The 19,405-nt window shown below is 35.3% G+C and overlaps 2 protein-coding genes across 3 annotated transcripts in view; both read right to left on the bottom strand.

Moving 5' to 3' along the window:
- Positions 1-2,164: 2,164 nt before the first annotated feature.
- LOC127786937 (uncharacterized) lies at positions 2,165-5,779 on the bottom strand. 2 transcript variants are annotated; one of them, XM_052314724.1, is made up of 2 exons: positions 5,467-5,779; positions 2,165-3,036 (listed from the first exon to the last, which is right to left on the bottom strand). In XM_052314724.1, the coding sequence occupies exons 1-2, from the start codon at positions 5,546-5,548 to the stop codon at positions 2,459-2,461; spliced, it is 660 nt and encodes a 219-aa protein (XP_052170684.1). In that variant the 5' UTR covers positions 5,549-5,779; the 3' UTR covers positions 2,165-2,458. The 2 variants fall into 2 exon arrangements, with proteins under 2 accessions (XP_052170684.1, XP_052170686.1); XM_052314726.1 differs by having other exon boundaries at positions 2,165-3,033; positions 5,467-5,777.
- Positions 5,780-11,861: 6,082 nt separating this feature from the next.
- The window catches only part of LOC127786938 (acyl carrier protein 1, mitochondrial), a 30,082-nt gene continuing 22,538 nt past the window's right edge, over positions 11,862-19,405 (bottom strand). Inside the window, exon 2 of the mRNA XM_052314728.1 lies at positions 11,862-14,565. Within this exon, the coding sequence (XP_052170688.1) occupies positions 14,389-14,565 (177 nt within the window). The 3' untranslated portion in view covers positions 11,862-14,388. The remainder of the gene's footprint in view (positions 14,566-19,405) is intronic.

Raw genomic sequence — 19,405 nt, 5'->3', positions numbered from 1 at the left:
TTGATTTATGTCTTATTTTGTTTTGTCCTTTTCTTTTCTTTCTTTATCTTTATTCTAAATTATTGAGAGAGAGTACTTTTTAGGTTCAAATAAGATTTGAATACATATATGCTTTGGTTAGTACACTCAAATACACAAGTATGACATGCCATACATGCATCAACATAGTCATCTTTGTCATTATCACAAGGCTTAACCCACTTAGTTGACTAGCCCTCCAATCATCTCTATCCCATTATCCATATCTTCTATTAGACTATTATATTATTAACATCCCATGTTATGGATCCACATATCTTATTATCCCTTCTCATGTCTTTCTCACAAATGAGACGTAGTCTTCTTTGAACTATTTTTATCAAAATACACACATATAGAAATAATACTATGCATACCCAAACACATGTAAAACATGGATCAATTAAAAAAAAAAAAAAAAAAAAAAAAAACTATATAGTACTTATATTGCAAGATGATGACGTTGAGACCGTTTTGTATCAAGCACTGTATCAAACTGATATAAAAATATTAAAAAAATGAGTCTCAAGCAAGTACACAAATAAAATAGAAAAAACCATACCAAAAGTCAAAACAATTGAAAAAATTCAAAACCTTAGCCTAACTGAAACTCACTTTTGTGGGTCACTGATGGGTCGATTGCAAGCCATAAGTTGAAAAAGAGAAAGATAGTCTATGAGACAACCGAAGAGGACGAAGGATGAGATGGGGACGACGGTTGGTCGTCGAAGGAACAATGAAGGTACAAGGAAAGAACAAGGAAGGTCGACTAGCATGGGAGAGGCCGAAGGCACAAAGGCGACAAGCAAAAGGGGACAATGTTCGTCAGTAGATGGATAACGACGAAGGGGATGACGATCAATGAGACAAAGGTCGACGGGAAATGGGACAAAGGGTGAGATGAAGACGATGGTCAATTGTCGAAGCAACAAGGAAGAATGAAGGAATGGGGAAGTGGTCGAAAGGTGAAGGCCCGAAGGTGATGAGCAAAAGGAGAAGAGATGACAATCGTCGGTTGACAATGGATTACAAAAGGGAAGGTGGTGGAAGGGCGACAATCAAATTCGACGACGATCTAACAAAGACGAAGGTATTTTTGACAATAGGGTTTCGATTCGATTTAGAGTTTGTGGGTTTTGAACTCTTGGTCTCTCTCAATATCTTTTTCTTCATTTGCAAGTGACCAGTCAAAAAACGACGTCATTTTATAACCATCAAAACGACGTCGTTTTAAAGTTTGATTGATTTGATTAGTTTGGTTATTTCGATAAAAAAAAAAATGAATTGAAACTGAATACCCAAATTTCTATGAAAAAATAATCAAACCAAATCAATGTAAGAAAAAAATCAAACTGAACTAAAAGGTTGGGTTAGTTCAGTTCGGTTAGTTTAGGTAGATCGAACTTTTACTTTCCCCTGCTTAACTGTAAAATAATAACGTGTCAACGCTTGTATAAAACAGAATCTAATACCTTTTTTATTACCCATTTTGTATAGATTTCTTTTACACAGTTTGTTATAACATGAACTGTGACCTTCTGAATGTTAAGATTGTTTCAATATGGCCCCTAAATGGTGAAACAGAGTCTCTGCTCCACCAAGTCATGGTAATGATAAATTTGGAGCTAGGATTTATGAAAGCAAAAGAAAAGAAACCTTCATTTTGCATGCATAGACAAGTAATTCTAGCTTCATTTCATTAATCATTTCACAAGGGCTCATAATCTTATCAAAAATTGGTTTTGGCAGGATAAGCATACTTAAGTAATATTATTGACCACCAGGGAGGTAGATCGGTTGGCTTGAATACTAAATATTCAGATAAAAAGTTTGGTGCTTTAAGTCCAAGTGACAGCATCCTTGCTTGCTAATTACGTTCTGCCATGGTTCATGCCATTACTAGTTGGGTAAGTGATAAAAGAGTCAATAACGTTCATTGAAGTCCATAAAGGGGTCTTGTTGGTGCCATGAATGTTTCTGGGGTGCAGATGGACCCCGAGGACCCTTAGTACGCAGTTTACCCTTTTCACTGAAGAAAGAAGAAAAAAAAAAGCAGCAAGGACCTGGAGGTAGCATGCTTCATGGATGAGTGGTGTGTAGACCGTTAAGGCATGCTCTGAAACCCACAGAATGAGATTCCATCTAAATATAAACAAGGAAAACAAGGAAACTGAAAAGGAAAAGTCAAGTTACAAACATATAAATATGGCACTAAACAACACTCCGACCTTCAATATAAGCAAAACAACAGTCAGTTTGACAGTTGCATCCCCTGGAAACAGCACCACGCTGATATCAAGATTTTGCCCTCCAAACTCACAAACCTTTAATAGATTCAGAATGCTGACTCCAAATCTGCATCTTGGAGTTTCTTTCCAGTTCCCCCCTTCAGCTGAAAAGAAGCAAAATCTCATAGAATATGTGATTGACAATATTCATGTTATCTCAATAAGTTGTATGAAAACCATGTTGTCAAGATATTGGTGAAAAGAGTGCTGGTTATTCTATGTCCCCAGCTGCAAGGGGTACTAGTCCCACTGAAGCACCCTTTCTTCTGCTTGATCCCTTGACCTAGGTCTTCAAGCACAAATGAAGAATTCGCTCGATTACTACTAAATAGAACACACCAGTAGAACCCTTTATGGGTTCCAATCAGGCCTACTCCCACTTCAGTGTGTGTTTTGTTTTTTAGAAGGGAGAGAGTTTTCTTGTCTTGAAAAAGCACACGAGAGAAGGCTTCTGATGGCTCAAGATACTTCTGTTGGCACCCCACAATGTGGCCTGATATGGTGCCAAAAGTGGGTAGCTCCACACCACAGTTGGGAGCAAAAACCTCAGTGAAGTCATCTTCAGGTGGCTCACAACTTATGGTGTTGTTGCTTGTGCAGTTCCCCTTGCATTCCTCTGCATACTGCAAGGCCATGCACCCAAGCCCAGGACTGTTGTCCAGTTGCTTGAACTTTTGGTCTGTACGGTTCTTGTTGATCATGTCAACTAGATCATTCGCAGGGTTTCCTGCTGACAAAACAGCAGGTAACAATCATAACTGAGAATCTGGTCCTTGAAAACGTTAGCAAGTAGCAAATAATGCAACTAATCCAGAAATCTATTTCCTTATCTCCCACAATTCTTTCAGGTTATGAATTGCTGCCAATGTGGTAATCAAAGTGAAGATACAGTATTTTATCCACCAAGTCAAAGCTAATTGAGCAGCCTATAAAAACCGTCACTGTGGGTGCAGCAACAACAATATATCAAGCCTTTATATCATTTTGTAGGGTTGACCACGAATTCTAGGTCCCCAGTAATTTCTATACATGCATTTTATGCCCTTAACAACAGCTAAAACATCCTCCCTATTGATCATAACTAGGAAATTTTCCTGATGCAATCTAATTTGGCATATGAAATGGTATGTGCCAACCCTTTAGGATATGTGAAATGGTATGATTTTAAGATTTCATTAATAGTTTTTAGTTATGGCATAAATGGTCCAATTTAGAGGATGAATCTTTATCTTTGCCTTTAACTTTAAAGGGAAAGGCAAAAAGATTGCATTTGATAACAGAATCAAAGGACATAACCAGGAAAATGTTTTTTCTCCTCATATCAAAATTTTCCAGCTCCTTCCCTCTTGAGTCACCTTTTTGTCCATTTCTAGATGGAAATTAAACCTAAAAATAAAAAAATAAGAAGAAAGGAAAACACAATCACACTGCAATGACAGCAACTTTGAAAAGTAAGAACTTATTAAATTTTAAAAATTTTGTATTTCATTGCAAGAATGGAAACATTAGGAAATCTTATATTGGTTAAGACATCTTCATTCTAGTCTTTTTAGGAGAAAAAGGCAGAGATACTGTATATACCACATTATTGTGTTGATGTGGTATCACATTCCAATTATATATTGTCAAGTATTCAGATCATAAATACATGCATTGGGTGGTTTTAATAAATTTAAAAATAAAAATAGGTTTCATCATCAGATACTATTATAGATTGATGATCTAAATAAATGAAAGATATGATTGGACATGACACCATGTCAGCACAATGACATGGTATTGCAGTTATATTGAATATTTTCTTGTTCCTAAGTCTAGATAGCTTTTTTCTACAAGGAGGCATCTCCCGCAAACCACTCCACAACCCCGAGGGCTAAAGAAAAAACATAGTGAAAGAGGGCATAATTAAAAAAACCAATCATAGGTAGAAAGTTGACAGCATCTCAACTAGGGATGTGAATGGGTTCCCAATGGGTCTCAAATTAACCCCATTTCAAATTAAAACAAGCATATGAATTCATAACTGAGGGATATAGACATAAGGCTTATTTGAACATTTACTAAAACAAATATGTAAATGGGGTTAATAAGGGACTCATTTACATCTCTAAATTCTCAACTAGAGTTTAAAAAATAAACAGAGTGAATGTGAAAAATATCATTACACAATATTGAACTACATGAAAACAAAGAGAGTTTGCAGTGTGTAGCAGTTACTACCTCCAAAACAAGAGAGAAAAGTAGACAACAAACCTATAGCTAAAAACATGATTTGAACACAGAAAGATTCTGGCTAACTGCCCTGGAATTTTGCCATTCTTTTCTTTTGTTAATAAGATTGGACCAACCTGATCTGATGGTACATAGTTTTTAGTCCATGGGGAAGTAGTTCTATATGATTGAATGAATTGTGGGCCACCTTAGCTTTCTCCAGTCTTTTCTTAGAGATTTCAGCTTGGTCATTACCATGGGGATGAGCCAGTATCAAATAATAATTCCTTATCCTGACTTCAAGGCCCAATTTCTTGAAGATTGACTTGTCAAATTGCATACTTTTGTCACGCCCCAATTCCACATCAGAACTTTATGGGGAGATCTTAGGATATTACTTGGTTCCATGAGCTCAAAAGTCATCTTCCCTAGCAGTGAGGAGAAGTTGTGTTACAATACAACTGTTCTAGATGAGAGCTTATGGAATATAACTAATCTACTGTCTGTGGTATTATATTCCTCATACAGACCTCTTTTGAGTCTGCACCCTTGATGTAAGCAAGGGGTTCGCCCCAATGCATATATCTATCTAAAAGATCTCCATATGGTCTTATAGACTTGAGAAATCTATGATATTGTGGCTAAATTTTGATATAGTCCACTGGAGAAAACATCAATTATATCACTCATAGATACATTGAAAAAATATAAGACACGTATAAAAAAAATTATGACCATAACAAGGATTGGCCATTCTGATATATAGCTTCTTCCTCCTATATGGGCAAGGCTTGTGACTGCTATTGTACACTGAAGTTATGAAACTATGAAACATTTGAGAAACAGTAACATCCAGAAAGAGAGGAAGATGATGCATATGGAATATTGGCAGAGATGCTATGACATTAGAGAAACCAAATAAAGGAAAACAAAGCAGGAAATAGGTTACCATGGTACTTGGAACAAACAGAAGCTGCAAGCAGCAAAGTGCAGAGAATAATCCACTCAAAGAAACAGTGAAGCTTCTCCATCACCACCCACACAGCAGGAGAGAAAACCCACTGTCGCCAACAATGGGTTTTCTTTGCTAATGATGGGAGAGAAAATGGGAAGGAAAGCAAAGGGAAACCCTAAATCAGAAAAAGTGTAGTCTCTTTAAAAGAATGTAAAAATGTTTGATCTGATTCTTATGGCAACAGAAAAATGGGTTGCAATTTTCCTGGGAAAGACGAGGAGGAAAATGGACAGGATTGAGGTGAGTGCTGGCACTGGCACAGATCAAGGGCAAAAGGCTGAGTTGGTGGTCCCTACTAGCCGTTTTTTTTATTTCTTTTTGTTATGAAAAGGGGCAAAGTTTGAAAAGAGCCTCCTCTCCTGTCCTGATACCAAAGACTGGAAATTTTTTGAGATGGGCCACTGGCCCCGCTGCCTCAAGAGTATCCAGAGTTGCAAGGAGGGATCTTTCCCCCACCCTTGTATTTTTGGGCAATTACAAATTATTATAAAATGTAAAAACTATAATTTTTTTGTAAAGTAAAAAAAAAACTATAATTTTACCTTCGTTTAATTTTTCTAAGAATTAAATTAAAATTTATTATTACTTTTATTTTTTATTTTAATTTTTTAATAAAAAAATAAAACCAATATCAAAGGATTCCCATGAAATAAATCATATCAAATGTCACAAAATTTTGGCGTTCATTTCAATTTGATCACTAAATTTTAATTTCTTACAAAATGATAATAAAATTTTAAAATATTTTGTAATGTGGTCACTAAAATGATTTTTTGATGATTCTTAACCGAAATTACTGACGTGGAGATGATGTGGAGTTGATGTGATGATGATGTGGCCATTGCCACATTAGCAATTTTGGTGAAAAATTATCCAAAAATCACTTTAGTGACCATATTATAAAATATTTTAAAGTTTTGTTATCACTTTACAAGAAATTGAAGTTTAATGACCAAATTAAAAAAAAAATCAAAATTTTGTGACCTCTAGTGTGATTTACCTGATTGCCATGTATAAAATGAATTGTACTTAATTTATTCTTTATTTATAAAACTTGTAAAATCAACTTGACGACACTTTTATCATTTATATTACATGAAAATGTCATGTTCTTATCCGATTCCAACCCGAAATTAGGTGAAGTGTGACCATTGAGGGTTCAAATTTAAATTATTACACATTGCATTCATGCAAACTCTTAAATGAAAACCATAAATCCGATGGCTGTTAGGTATAACCCAGCAGCAATATTTTTGATGGTGTTGACCGGTAAGTGGTAATTGGTAAGTCCCTCTATGGCATGGAACCTCTGTTGATTATAGAACATTATCTTTTGTCTTTTTTTCTTTTTTTTTAAGTTTTTAACATCCTCATTTTGCTAATTCTCATTAACTCCTTTGATTTAAGGAGTAATTACTCTTAGACCCCCTCAACTATCACCGTTTCTCACTAAGCGCCGCGCCCTCATTTAAAAAAAAAAATTGCACAATGACACCCTTCCTTTGGCGTGATCAAATTAATACCCAGATGGAACTCTGCTTTTCCTACACTGTTGACTCATCCATATTTAATGCTCCTACTTTAAAAAGGCTTGTGTTTTTATGCCAATTTGTTTTTTTTATTTGTTATTTTCTTGATAATTGAAATAGAAAATTCAAAAATATTATTAACCTAGCTTGCCATAATTTATGGTCAAAAGTAATTATAATTCTATTATTTGTTCTATAGAATATGTTTATTATTATAAGGGTAAATTATATAAAACCCTCATACACTTAGAGTTATGTACAATTTATCCCCTGTGTTTTCGATTACATAAAAAAATCCTTTGCACTTTCAAAAATGTTACAATCAGCCACAATTTGTTATTATTTACATAATTTTATGTAATCTATCAGTTGATTAATATAAAATTTTATATTTTTTGATATATTAAAATTATATATGTGAAATTATATATTTTGTATGTAGATTATTGTATAAAATTATGTAAAATAACAACAAATTGTAATTGATTGCAATATTTTAAAAATGTAAAAATTTTTTTATGCAATCAAAAGCACAGAACATAAATTACACATGACCCTAAGTGCAGAAAGATTTCATATAATTTATCTTTATTATAAAAAATATGCATGTGCACTAAATTTAATGTTGAAAAATGAAATGTTTAAAGAGAGATTTTAGGAGATGGGCCCAATTAACAAAGAGAAAAGGTGTATTAATAGAGCCAGGAGATTTGATATAAATGTATTCCACTTGTACTTGATAAATTAAGACTTTTAAGTTATTTCAATTTATTTAAGATGTTAAAACGCAGTTTTACCCTTTTAGATGATATAATAAAATTACCTATATTTTCTTGTTATCATATATATTCTAATTCAGTTCACATCAAGATAACACAAAAAATTGTTATAATTCAAAAAATAACTTTCCAATTATTTAAATTTACTTTTTCAAAAAGTGAAAAAGATAAAAAAAAAAAAAAAACACTCAAGATTTGAAGTTTGCACACTTATTTACTATTGTAACCCTGCCAATGGTTGACAATCGAAGAATGTGAAAAAGCTAAATTGTAAGATCACTGGCACCCAACCTCTATATGTGACAATGACTAATGGCCATAAGGTGATGTGCAAGCTAACTTGCGTAGGTTTTTATTAGGAAGTGATGTACAAGTCAACTTGTATTGGGGATGGACTCAATGAAAGAAGCGAGTCTTATCAATTTTTATTTTAATAAGACGGGGGGTGACATTCGAGAAGGAAGGCAGGAGGATGACTCTTAGTGGAAGTATTGAAACAAGGGTGTGAAAATGATTTCAAAAAAGAAGTTGCAAAAAATATTCAAGAGCAAGTAGGCACAGGTGGCTCAACTCTTCTCTATACATATTGTGGAGCTAATAAGGAATAACTAAGGACGGGAAGGAGAATTAATGCTAACGGTCAATAGTCATCCTCAACGCCAATGGAAGGTACAAGAACTTGATTCTCTTGATAAACTTCTAGTTGAATAGGAGGACCTATTTATGAAACCCAATTCCCTTTCCCCTAAAAGACCCTTTGATCACTCTATCACACTCAAACCAAATATCGAGCCTATTAACATAAGGGCTCATCAATACCCTCCCAAACAAAAGGCTAAGCTTGAAAATATATAAGGAGTGTGCTCCAAAAGTCCATCATCAACCCTAGCCACAATCCCTAAGCCTCACATGTACTTCTTGTCAAGAAAAAAGACAATAGTTGACGTTTTTGTGTTGACTATCGTCAACTTAACACCCACACACACTATCAAGAACAAATTTCCTATACCTATCATAGAAGATTTACTAGATAAATTGAAACATGCCACCATCTTTACTAAATTAGACCTATGGTCTGTCTATCATCAAATTTAGATGAACCTAAATGATGTTCCTAAGATAGCCCCCACCACCCACCACAGGCATTATGAATTCTTGATGATGTTTTTTGAGCTCATACCCTAGCCACACTCCAAGCCTTAATAAGCCAAATTTTCAAACATTACCTAAGGAAATTCATTCTAGTGTTTTTTTATGACATAATGGTGTATAGTCCTTTTTTCCATCAACACCTTGTCCATCTGAGAATCACACTTGAGGTTCTTAGATTCAATTAATTATTTATTAAGAAATCAAAGAATGTTTTTGCACAACAACAAGTAGAGTACCTGGGGCATGTCATATCTAGTGTTAGAGTGAGCACTAATCCAAGAAAGGTGACAACTATTACTACGTGGCCACGACCAACGAATGTTAAGGCCTTAAGGGGGTTCTTTGGATTGATAGGTTACTACCGACGATTTACGAGGAACTACGAGGTGATCAACAAGCCCCTTACAAATTTACTAAAGAATGAAGGATTCCCTTGGAGTAATAAAAGCTTTTGAACAGCTTAAGAGGGCAATGAGTGAAGCACCTACGTTTGGCCTACCGAACTTCAATAAACCTTTCGTATTAGAGACAATGCAAGTAGTTCCTAGGTAGGGGCAATACTAACACAAGATGGCAAACCACTGGCATTCACTAGCCAAGCCCTAACTCCTAGACACCAAGGCTTGAGTGTTTACGACAAAGAGTTATTAGTTGTGTTGATTGCGGTAGATAAATGGAGACATTACTTGAAAAGAGGTCAATTCATCAGCAAAACTGACTATGGAAGCTTGAAATTTTTGTCACAACAAAAATTGCACACACGTCTACAAAATAAGGGGATGACAAAACTTATGGAATTGGACTATGTGATCCAATATAGGAAGGGAAGGAGAAAAAAGTTGTTAACGCCTTATCGCAATGTGTTAAGGAGGGAACAATGGCAACAATCACCTCGGTCACTCCTTATTAGTATTAAGAGATTATTGTTACCTATGGAGAGGATGATTGGTCTAAGGAACTGTTGGAACGACTCATCATAGACTCCAATAGCAAACCAAGATTCACATTGACCAACAAGATAATGCAATATCAAGGAAGACTAGTAATTTGTGATAGTGAGTAACTGAAAGGTAAAATCCTCCAAGCCTTGCATGGATGACCATTGGGAGGCCATTCGAGTATACAAAACACTTACTGCCAAGTGAAATAGCTCCTTTACTAGTTGAAGTTGAAGATGGATGATTGAGTATGTCATGAAGTGCGAGACGTGCAAACATGAGGCAGTAGCCACCCCCTGGGCTACTGTAACCACTAGCCACCCTAGAACAAGCGTTGGCCAGCGTGTCAATGCACTTCATAGAAGGATTATTAAGATAAAAAAGAAGAGATTGTATATTGGTAATAGTAGACAGATTGACTAAATTTGCTTACTTCATAGGGTTGTCCCCTTTCACTACAAAAGAGGTATCTCGGGTTTTTCTAAATCAAGTGGTGAAACTTCATGGAATACCCCAATCTATTGTACCAGACCGAGACAAGGTGTTCACTAGCTTATTATGGAAGGAATTGCTAACATGTTTGGGAACAAGATTGCACATGTCCTCGACCTATCATCTAGAAATAGATGGGTAGACCGAGATGGTCAACCAGTGCCTAGAGACCTACTTGTGTTGCCTTTGCTTTCTGCAACCTAATGGATGGCATAGATGGTTATCCCTAACCCAATGGTGGTACAACTCTCACCATAGTTCCATCAAGATGGCATTTGAGGCCCTCTATGGGTATAAGTCACCCCTATTGCCCACTATTTGGAGACCAACGATAGTGTTCACAATAGACTCCTATCTATAGCAGAGGCAAGATGTGCTAAAGCTGCTACAAAAGGAATTGACCGATGATCAAAAGAAGATAAAGATTTCATAGATAAAAGAATGAGTGAAAGGGAATTCGCAGTTAAAGACAAGGTCTTCTTGAAATTAAGGCATGCCCACCTTAAGACTATCACAATGACAAATTTCTTAGTTAAGCCCCAAGTTTTATAGTCCATGTCTCATTGTGGCAAGGATGGGAAATGTTGCCTACAAGCTACAACTACCTGATGATTCGCAGAAATCATGAATTCCATGTATCCCTACTAAAGGGTCTATCGAAACAAGCCCAGTAAGTCCCATCCTTACCCCCCATACTCTTAGAAGCTAATATGGAGACAAAACCCATGGCCATCATAGACATGCAAGTTATTTACAAATAAGGAGCCCCACTGACACAAGTTCTCATGTGTTAGTCCAATTTGCACCTGAAAAACAACATCTGAGAGTACCTCCCAGATCTACTCTCCTAATTTCCAAATGCAAGAGGGTTGCTTTGAATTTCTCACAAAATAGGGAAGGGGAAGTTGTCATGTGCCTACGATTATAAAGGCAAGAAAATGCAGGCAGTTATAGCCTCATTTCAATAAGTTGTTAGGCAATGTAATAATTGAATTTGGGTAGCTATTTGGCGCTTTTCCCGAGCCAAGGATCAATACAAAACTAACTAATCCCGATCCCCCTTTGGCATCTTTGAATACAATTGATAATTAATCTCTCGCCTAATTTCTCTCTCCCTTCATACTCTCAGTTTTCTCCCCCCCCCCCCCCCCCCCCCTTCAATTCTTCTCCATTCTCCCAAATTTAGAGGAGAATTCCCCTTGTCAAATCCGAGTTTGACACCACATTGTGCCATGAACAAAAGCCACAACACAATCTTTTTAAAGATTTCATAAACTAAAGAAGCATGGCATATGACTTCTAGAATTTCTTTAAACATTGTTTTGCACTCTTTGTATACTTGCCAACTCCTTCCATAGACACTCACTCAATTTGAGTTCTAACTTAGGGTGCTCTTAATCACTTTGAGTCTTGATTGTAGGTGTGGGTAACTTGGTAGATCCATGAATAACCCCATTTATTACCTTTTTTTTTCCCTATAAAAGCATACCCTAGAGGACAAACAAGAATGTGCTTAAGCCATCAAGTAAACGAGGGCTTCCCTTTCTCCAACTCTCCTCTCCATCTCCCTCTACCTGTGCATTCTGAGAGCAGGATCAGCACAAAACCTCATCAACCAAACCTGCAAAAAACATGGGCAGAAGATGATCCAGACCTGAAATTCAGCTTCTTCACATCCTCCCTAGAAGCCGCCCCAGCCAGCCACTGCGCTGACCCGCCTGAGTTGGGGCAATCCCTATCGGGCTTGTCAAGAACAACCTGACTGATACCACCCTGCCACATCCAAGGTCTGCTGGAAAACAACTAGGCTCCTGTGTGAAACAATGGTTATCAAGGTGCTCTGAGCTCTACACAAATGAAGTTTATGACCTCAAGAAGGCTATGGACGACTACAAGTCTAAGCAATTTCAAGATGCTAGGGTAGAAGTAAGTACACTTTTGGATGCTCCAGCAACTTGTGAAATGGGTTCAAGGAGAGGGAGGGGGTTGTTTCTCCATTGACAAAGAGGAATAATGACGCTTTAGAGCTGTCTTCAATGGTGCTTTTCGTTGTGCATTTGCTTCAGTCTGGGACTGGTTCCCACTGAACTTTGCTTATTTCTGTCCCCGTTGGTTGTATGTCAAGAAGATGGTGTCTCCAAGTGAAGATCAGGATCTCCAATTATAAAAGTGAGAATTCTCCGTCTTTGGTAGTCATATATATTGCCAAGGAATGGAAAGGAGCTTCACATAGCCATGTCTGAAGTTAATTTGTAAGCACAAGTTCCGAGCATTAAAGAACTATGAAAAATATATATACATATATCACATGAATTACTACAATTTTCCTATCCTTACCACAAATCTTTATTCCAGGCACGGCATTAAAAAATTACTATACATAAAGTGAACCAAGATGATAAGGTAAAACTTTTATCAGTAAAAGTCCCTCTTTCCTGGTAAGGCATGAAGGAATCATGATGCCTAGAAAATAGAGCCAAATAATTCTAATTTAAATTTCAGTAAAATATATTACCGTCAACTGCACTTTATCCTAAATAAGTGAGGATTGATGACATGGCATTCATAATATCAAATTATTAATTAATTTTTTAAAAAATAACATGGACAATATAAATTTATGAAGAAGAATAATGTGGCAAAATTATACAACACCCTTCCTCAAGCAACCCTCTACCAAGAAAATTATGGGATAAAGTTCCAACACTATTCATATTAAAGAAATTCACGAAATGACAGTGAAGGGAGAATTATTATGGTCCTGTTCCATGATTTTGTAAAACCAACCTATATAATATGAAAACATCACAAATTAAATAGTGTATAGCTAACAAAAATTAAATTGTGGTCTAAAGCTCCCAAAGAATGAAAACGATTTTCAAGGAAGAGCATAAACATCTGCCCTAATTCTGGGTATTACTCCTACAGACAACAGTAGTAGTCCTTCATTCCGTTCCCAAGGGGTAAAACATGGAGTCCAAATCATGCACCCTACACACGAATATCCCACACTCCACTCAGTGAAGAAGGATTCTCATATGTTTGCTTCCAAATTGCAATTTCAAAATCTGTTTTCTGTTGTCAGAACAAGAATAATTTAGAAACAGATGATATTGTTTCCAGAGAACAAAAAGAGGTATATTTCTTCTCTTTCCCATGCTTTATCTTCCTCTTCTTGTTCATCTCACATGCTGCAGCAACTAGCAACAATCTTATCTAGGAAACTCGAAATTGAATATCAATCCAAATGTGATACAGGTCTTCTAGCAATTGAATATCAATCAAATTAGCATCAATCCAAATGTGAACCATGTTTTCTTTTACAACTTCCTTTCAAGCATACGGGACTGATCGCTTCAACCCTAAACCTCAAATCACTCAAGTTGAGTTCAATAATGCTCATCAAAAGAAATACTAATGAGACAAGGAACTGCATCAAACCTTTGATGAAACATATCTCAAACCTTTGATTTGCCGGGACACATTATGCAGATTGCAGACTGGTGTCACCTTGCATCTAGCAAGAAAGGTCCTAACAGACTACATTAGAACTTGCAATAGTGGAAAAGATGTCAAGCTAGAACTTTTTGACATTGAGCTCAAACACAATCTAACTGCAAGGCATATGATATGAAACTAAGGAACTGTGAGGTAATAAAATAACTAAAAACCAGGTGAACAGAAATAGCATAAAAAAAATGAAGGAAGAAACATAAAGTCACGCCAATTCAATAACAGCAGGAAACGTTAGATCTTGTAATGCAAAAGCATTGCAAACCACGAAAAGCAGTCTGACAAATTAGTCTGCCCAAAAAAATTCCATTATTTCCATCCCTTTACTAGGATCAAATTCCCTACAAACACCAAACAAGTTAAAGAGAAGCAGATCTTGAACACTTTGCTTCTGATGGATAAGACATGCTAACAAAACAGGATAGAACCAAAACAGGGAGCAATTTGCTTATATTAACCAGCCATTGGATGGTTATATATATACTCAACCGCAAGATCACAGGAATCAATCCTTACAGCTTCTTTATCTGGAATTTCTAGCTTGAACTCTTCTTCTAAGGCCATTACAATCTCCACATTGTCTAAGCTGTCCAATCCTAAATCCTTTTGGAAATGGACATCAGGGGTCACCTGCAGATAAATGCCAAAGGGGCTGTAATTCCAATAATATTACCCAATCATACAAGTAGCTTATGTGAACCTAAATGCTAGATACAAATAACTATGAGATCCACTACTGAAGCTATTGGTTTTGAAAACTTGAGGTAAACTAATTAACAAAGCTAACAAAAGCCATGCAAAATTAGCAGCATTAGAGAAAATTTAAAAACACTGAAAGTAGCACGAAAGCTTTTTTATCATAGAGATACCTATTTTAATAATTTAAAATTTAAAATTACATTGAAAAATAAATCGTGGGTGTTGAAGTTTGCCTCGAGTTTTGTCCTAGAAGATAGCAGAACCGGAAGGAGCATGAAGGAGTAGTCTCGGCTGAAGAAATTAGGCAGCTAGGGGTTAAGTGTAATTAATACATTTTGTTAGGGTTAATATGTAATTTTCCCTAAGTTAGTTAGTTGCCTAAGTGTGTCCGCCTCCTCTATAAATAAGAGGGCAAGGCGCCTGCTGAGAAAGCATCATTCTGTGAGTGCTCTAGTCCTTTGTATTATGAGTGCAAGGCATTGTTCAAGAAAGGAAGACTGTCTGCAAGTCTTGGGTTTTTTTCTTAGGGAAATAGTGTGGTGTTGTACTCAGGGTTTGTGGGCTATGAGGGCTGTGATGTTCTGATCTTCTGTCTGGAAATAAAGACTGCTTGAAGGGGTGTTTGAAGGCTGGATGTAGGATTGCCAAAGGCATTCCGAACCAGGATAAATCCGCGCTTATTGCTTGTGGTTTGATTGTTTCTTGTTCTTATTTTCATTCTGTTTTTTGATTGCTTATATTTTCTGTTTCAATTTCTATTATCGCTGGGTGGATTTGAGAGTGTTGAAAGAGGCATATATCATCCAAGGGTCATTCCGCATAGTCCTAGGATAACATTGGGGAATTCCAAATCTTTAAGAAATATCCTACTTCATATATCTTGTAATGAATACATTCACATGTTACAAAGAAATCACACAGACCAAAACAAATGGACCATAGAAATCAGGATAACTTGAAAACTGAAAGTCATCTTCTAAACAAGAAAAGTTACTATCAGATGCCATTCACTTTTTTATTGTATCTCACGGCAAGCATTATTATATGTCATGTATAAGCTAACAAAAGCACAAATTACTAATTTCCAATCCTATGCAAACTTAAATGGATTTTACAAGCCAATCAGTTCAGGAAGTTCAGTTTGTTCTAATGACAAAAAGAAACATAGCAGCAACATGCACTAATGAAATCACCAGAAAAGATACAAACAGTAATGGCAGAAATGCAAAATTAACAAGCCTAAAAGTTGAAATAGAAAGAGAGTAGGAGGATGGCAAATGGTGCCCACCCTGATGTATACTTTCCAAACTTGTCTCAAATGGGGCTGGTTTGGACATGCAAACTTTTCCAAAGGGGTGGGAGTGATGGAAAAACCCTGAAAAAAACAGGTAGGGGATAGGTACAGGGATCTCAGTCCTGTCCCAAACCCATGCATAATTATTTTTAAAAAAATATATTTTATTCTACTTATATATAATCTTGCTTTTCTAACTAAATATAGGATTTTTTTCAAAAAAATTAATCTTTAATCTTTAGATACCTCTTCTAATTTTCAAATTTAAGCCTCTAATACTTTATAAATGATGTTTTTTTTAAATTTTTATTTTTATTCTTAAATCTTCAAAATTACTTTATTTATAAATGTTTTCTATATTATTGCATTTTTAAAATTTTAGTAGTAATCTAAGATGTTAAACATCTATATAGTAATAAAAAGACAAGATTAAGAACACAAAAAACATTTTTAGAAATAAATTATTATTTAACTTTTATATAAATTGATTGGATAATGGGCGGGGATGGGCAATTAAGTACATTACCGGATGGGTACAACCATGGGTATGGAAAAGGGGATGTGGGACCAGAACAGGGGTTAAAAACCAATGCATTGCCATTCTTACAGGGTGGAAGAGTGGGCAAGAAATGCCCAATAAATATATAGTTTTGTTAGTAGCAGACATTAGAATTCAATATTATTTGCTCTATGCCTGGATTGAGAAACATATAGAGAGGAAGCAAGGTTGTTAAAATCGAGATTTTAAGTGGGATCGATAAAGGGTCCATAAAATCGGATCGTAAAATCGAATCGTAAAATCGTAGATTTTAGAGATAATTAAAAATACTCTTTAATTTTTGTAAATATATGTTTATAATAATATAATTTTATAAAAAATAAATTAATATTATTTAATAACTTGATTATTCCTTATTATAATTCAAAAAATGATACTTCCCAAATATAGCTCAAAAACTAGCAGGTTGGTATAGGCAATTTAGAGGCAAAATATAGGTAATTTAGAGGTAAAATATAGCTTAAAATTCTTTAGAGGATGCTTCCAATGTCTTCCATTAAATTTAGATTGTAATTTTTCTTGATTTAACATTGATTAAATCAAGTAATATCCCAATTTGGGTTGGGTGGTCCATTAATTAATTACTTGTTTGTCTTGATTTACTTATGCAATCAATGTTAAATCAAGTAAAAATTATAATTTAAATCAAGTAAATTGGAACTTATGCAATTAATGTTAGATGCTATGTGACATTGGAATTTATGTAATCAATGTTAAATCAAGTTCCAATTTAGAGGCAAAATATAACAATTCATTGCATAAGTTCCAATGTCAGATGCTATGTGACATTGAGACGTTGGAAGCATCCTCTAAATTACAACTTAAATCAATAGAGGTCTTTGAATCGTAAAATCGTTCGGGGATCTCTGAAGCGTAAAATCGTGAAATCGTACATGTAAAATCGAGATTTTATAGGATTTTATCCCAAATTGGATTTTACATGGGATTTGAATCGTTTGGGGGTCTTCGAATCGTAAAATCGTAAAATCGTACGCGTAAAATCGGGATTTTAACAACAATGAGAGGAAGTGAAGGGGTAGTCCGCACTCAGAGAACTCCCATTTCCCTTCAAAATTGAGGGGAAATGAAGAAGTGAAGTACTTGTTATTTAAATACACACCAACAAAAAATACACAGCATTTACACAAAAACAGAGAGGAAATGGCGAAGTAAAGTGCTTCTTATTTATAACCACCAAGGGAAAAATTGACAAAAATATTTATTTGGTTTAGCACAATCCAACTACAACCACAACAACTAAGATAATTCTACTATAGTAAAAGGAATATTACAAAACTAAAGAGCAAAGACTCCACAAAAAGTACCCTACTTTGATACCAATAATAGAAGCACCCACCTTTTTGTTCTCTATTATTAATGATATTTTTTTCTCTCTCATTTCCTTAATATTTTCCTCTCTTTCCCAACCACACTCCAATCTAGATGCATCAATTTTGAAAGAGATCTAGAGAGAGAGAGAAGGAAATCTCTACCAAAATTCTAACACTTGAACTGCTGTAACCATGCAGATCTTGCAAAAGAAATGTTTAGGAACCTGATAATAACTGAAGTTCCCTTGTCACAGAATGAACACAGCAAACAAGAGCTATTAGAAGCATTTGGATAAAATAATTTGGCCTAAATTTTTGGTCAAATTTAGGCTGTTCAAAGAACCCAGAAGACTAGTGAACCAAACCACCCCAACCTTCACGAGTTGGGTTAGTTCAACTCCTTGAGGTTCATGGTTTAGTTCTATACTCACTTAACGTAAGTAACTCAAATAAAATGGTTCATGTTTTGAGTTAGCCACTCACTACTAAGAACCAACCCAAAACCTAACAGGCCAAACCCATTATATATGCTATTATATCAAATTGTATACATTGCATATGCATTATTTTGAATCAATTTATTTTTTCCAGCTCTTGTATCAGTTTAAAAAATGATTAATTATGCTATTAGGCAATATCTAAACAATTTGGCTTTTTGTGAAATTCTTCATTTACTATATGCTACATAATACTCAAAAGAGGGAATATGATTGATGAACATTTGTGAATTTGTTATTGTCCCCTAATCATATTTGTTTTGTGAACTTCAGTAGTTCATTAGATTTTTCATATATACTAGCTCCTATCAATCTATAAAATTACTTTCATGTAACCAAGGTAAAAGTTCATGTTTTTATTTCACTTTATTTTGTATTAGATATTCCTTAGTTATACAATATAATTTTTTCTGAATTATCTTCACAGTTTAATCATAATTTTTGTATGTAACTGTTGATGTTTTGCCCGAGTTAAGTGTGGTGGAAGCTTAGAAGAAATCAGAGGAGTCAAGGATGATGATCGAATGACAATTAGTGTGCAGGGTATTTCTGTAATTAACTAAATATACTAGGGGTAGTATAGACTTTGTAGAGTTGGTTATATCCCTAGGTTAGTCCGCCCCATAGTCTATAAATATGAGGGCAAGGGATCAGTTGTCATCATCAATCAAAACAAAATCATTCTATTCTTGTGTACGAGTGCAGTGATAAAGAGAGAGAACTGTGAGAAGGATAGTTCTTGGATTCTTTTGTGAGAATTGTCCTCGGGTTGTATGAGGGGGCGAGTGATTCCATTATACTGATTTCTTTCACTCTTAGTGAATTGTTCTCTCGGTGGAGTTGCAGGATGTAGTGCCATTTCAGTGCGGCATGCAAGAATTGTGGTTTGATCTTCCTTTTCTATTTCAATTCTGTCTTTCATTTACTTTCTGATTTGTATACATTTTGTGGTTGAGTTGGTAAGATATTGTATACTGATAGTGCTCACAGTTTTAATAGTAACAGGAGAAACTATTGCCTAACTCGAAAAACAATTTTCTGGAATTAGTTTGATTCTAGATCCAAAAGTTGGGAGCCAACCTAAATTAGT

This window comes from Diospyros lotus, chromosome 12, assembly GCF_014633365.1.
Source record: "Diospyros lotus cultivar Yz01 chromosome 12, ASM1463336v1, whole genome shotgun sequence".
Taxonomy (NCBI): domain Eukaryota; kingdom Viridiplantae; phylum Streptophyta; class Magnoliopsida; order Ericales; family Ebenaceae; genus Diospyros; species Diospyros lotus.
Note: the sequence above shows the minus strand (reverse complement) of the source record. Positions and strands in the feature narration are given on the sequence as shown.

Coding starts and splice junctions, on each gene's coding strand:
- LOC127786937 (XM_052314724.1), bottom strand. CDS start 5,548: ATGGAGAAGCTTCACTGTTTCTTTGAGTGGATTATTCTCTGCACTTTG. Junction 3,037..5,466: donor TGTTTGTTCCAAGTACCATG/GTAACCTATTTC, acceptor CTGTTTTGTCAG/CAGGAAACCCTGCGAATGAT.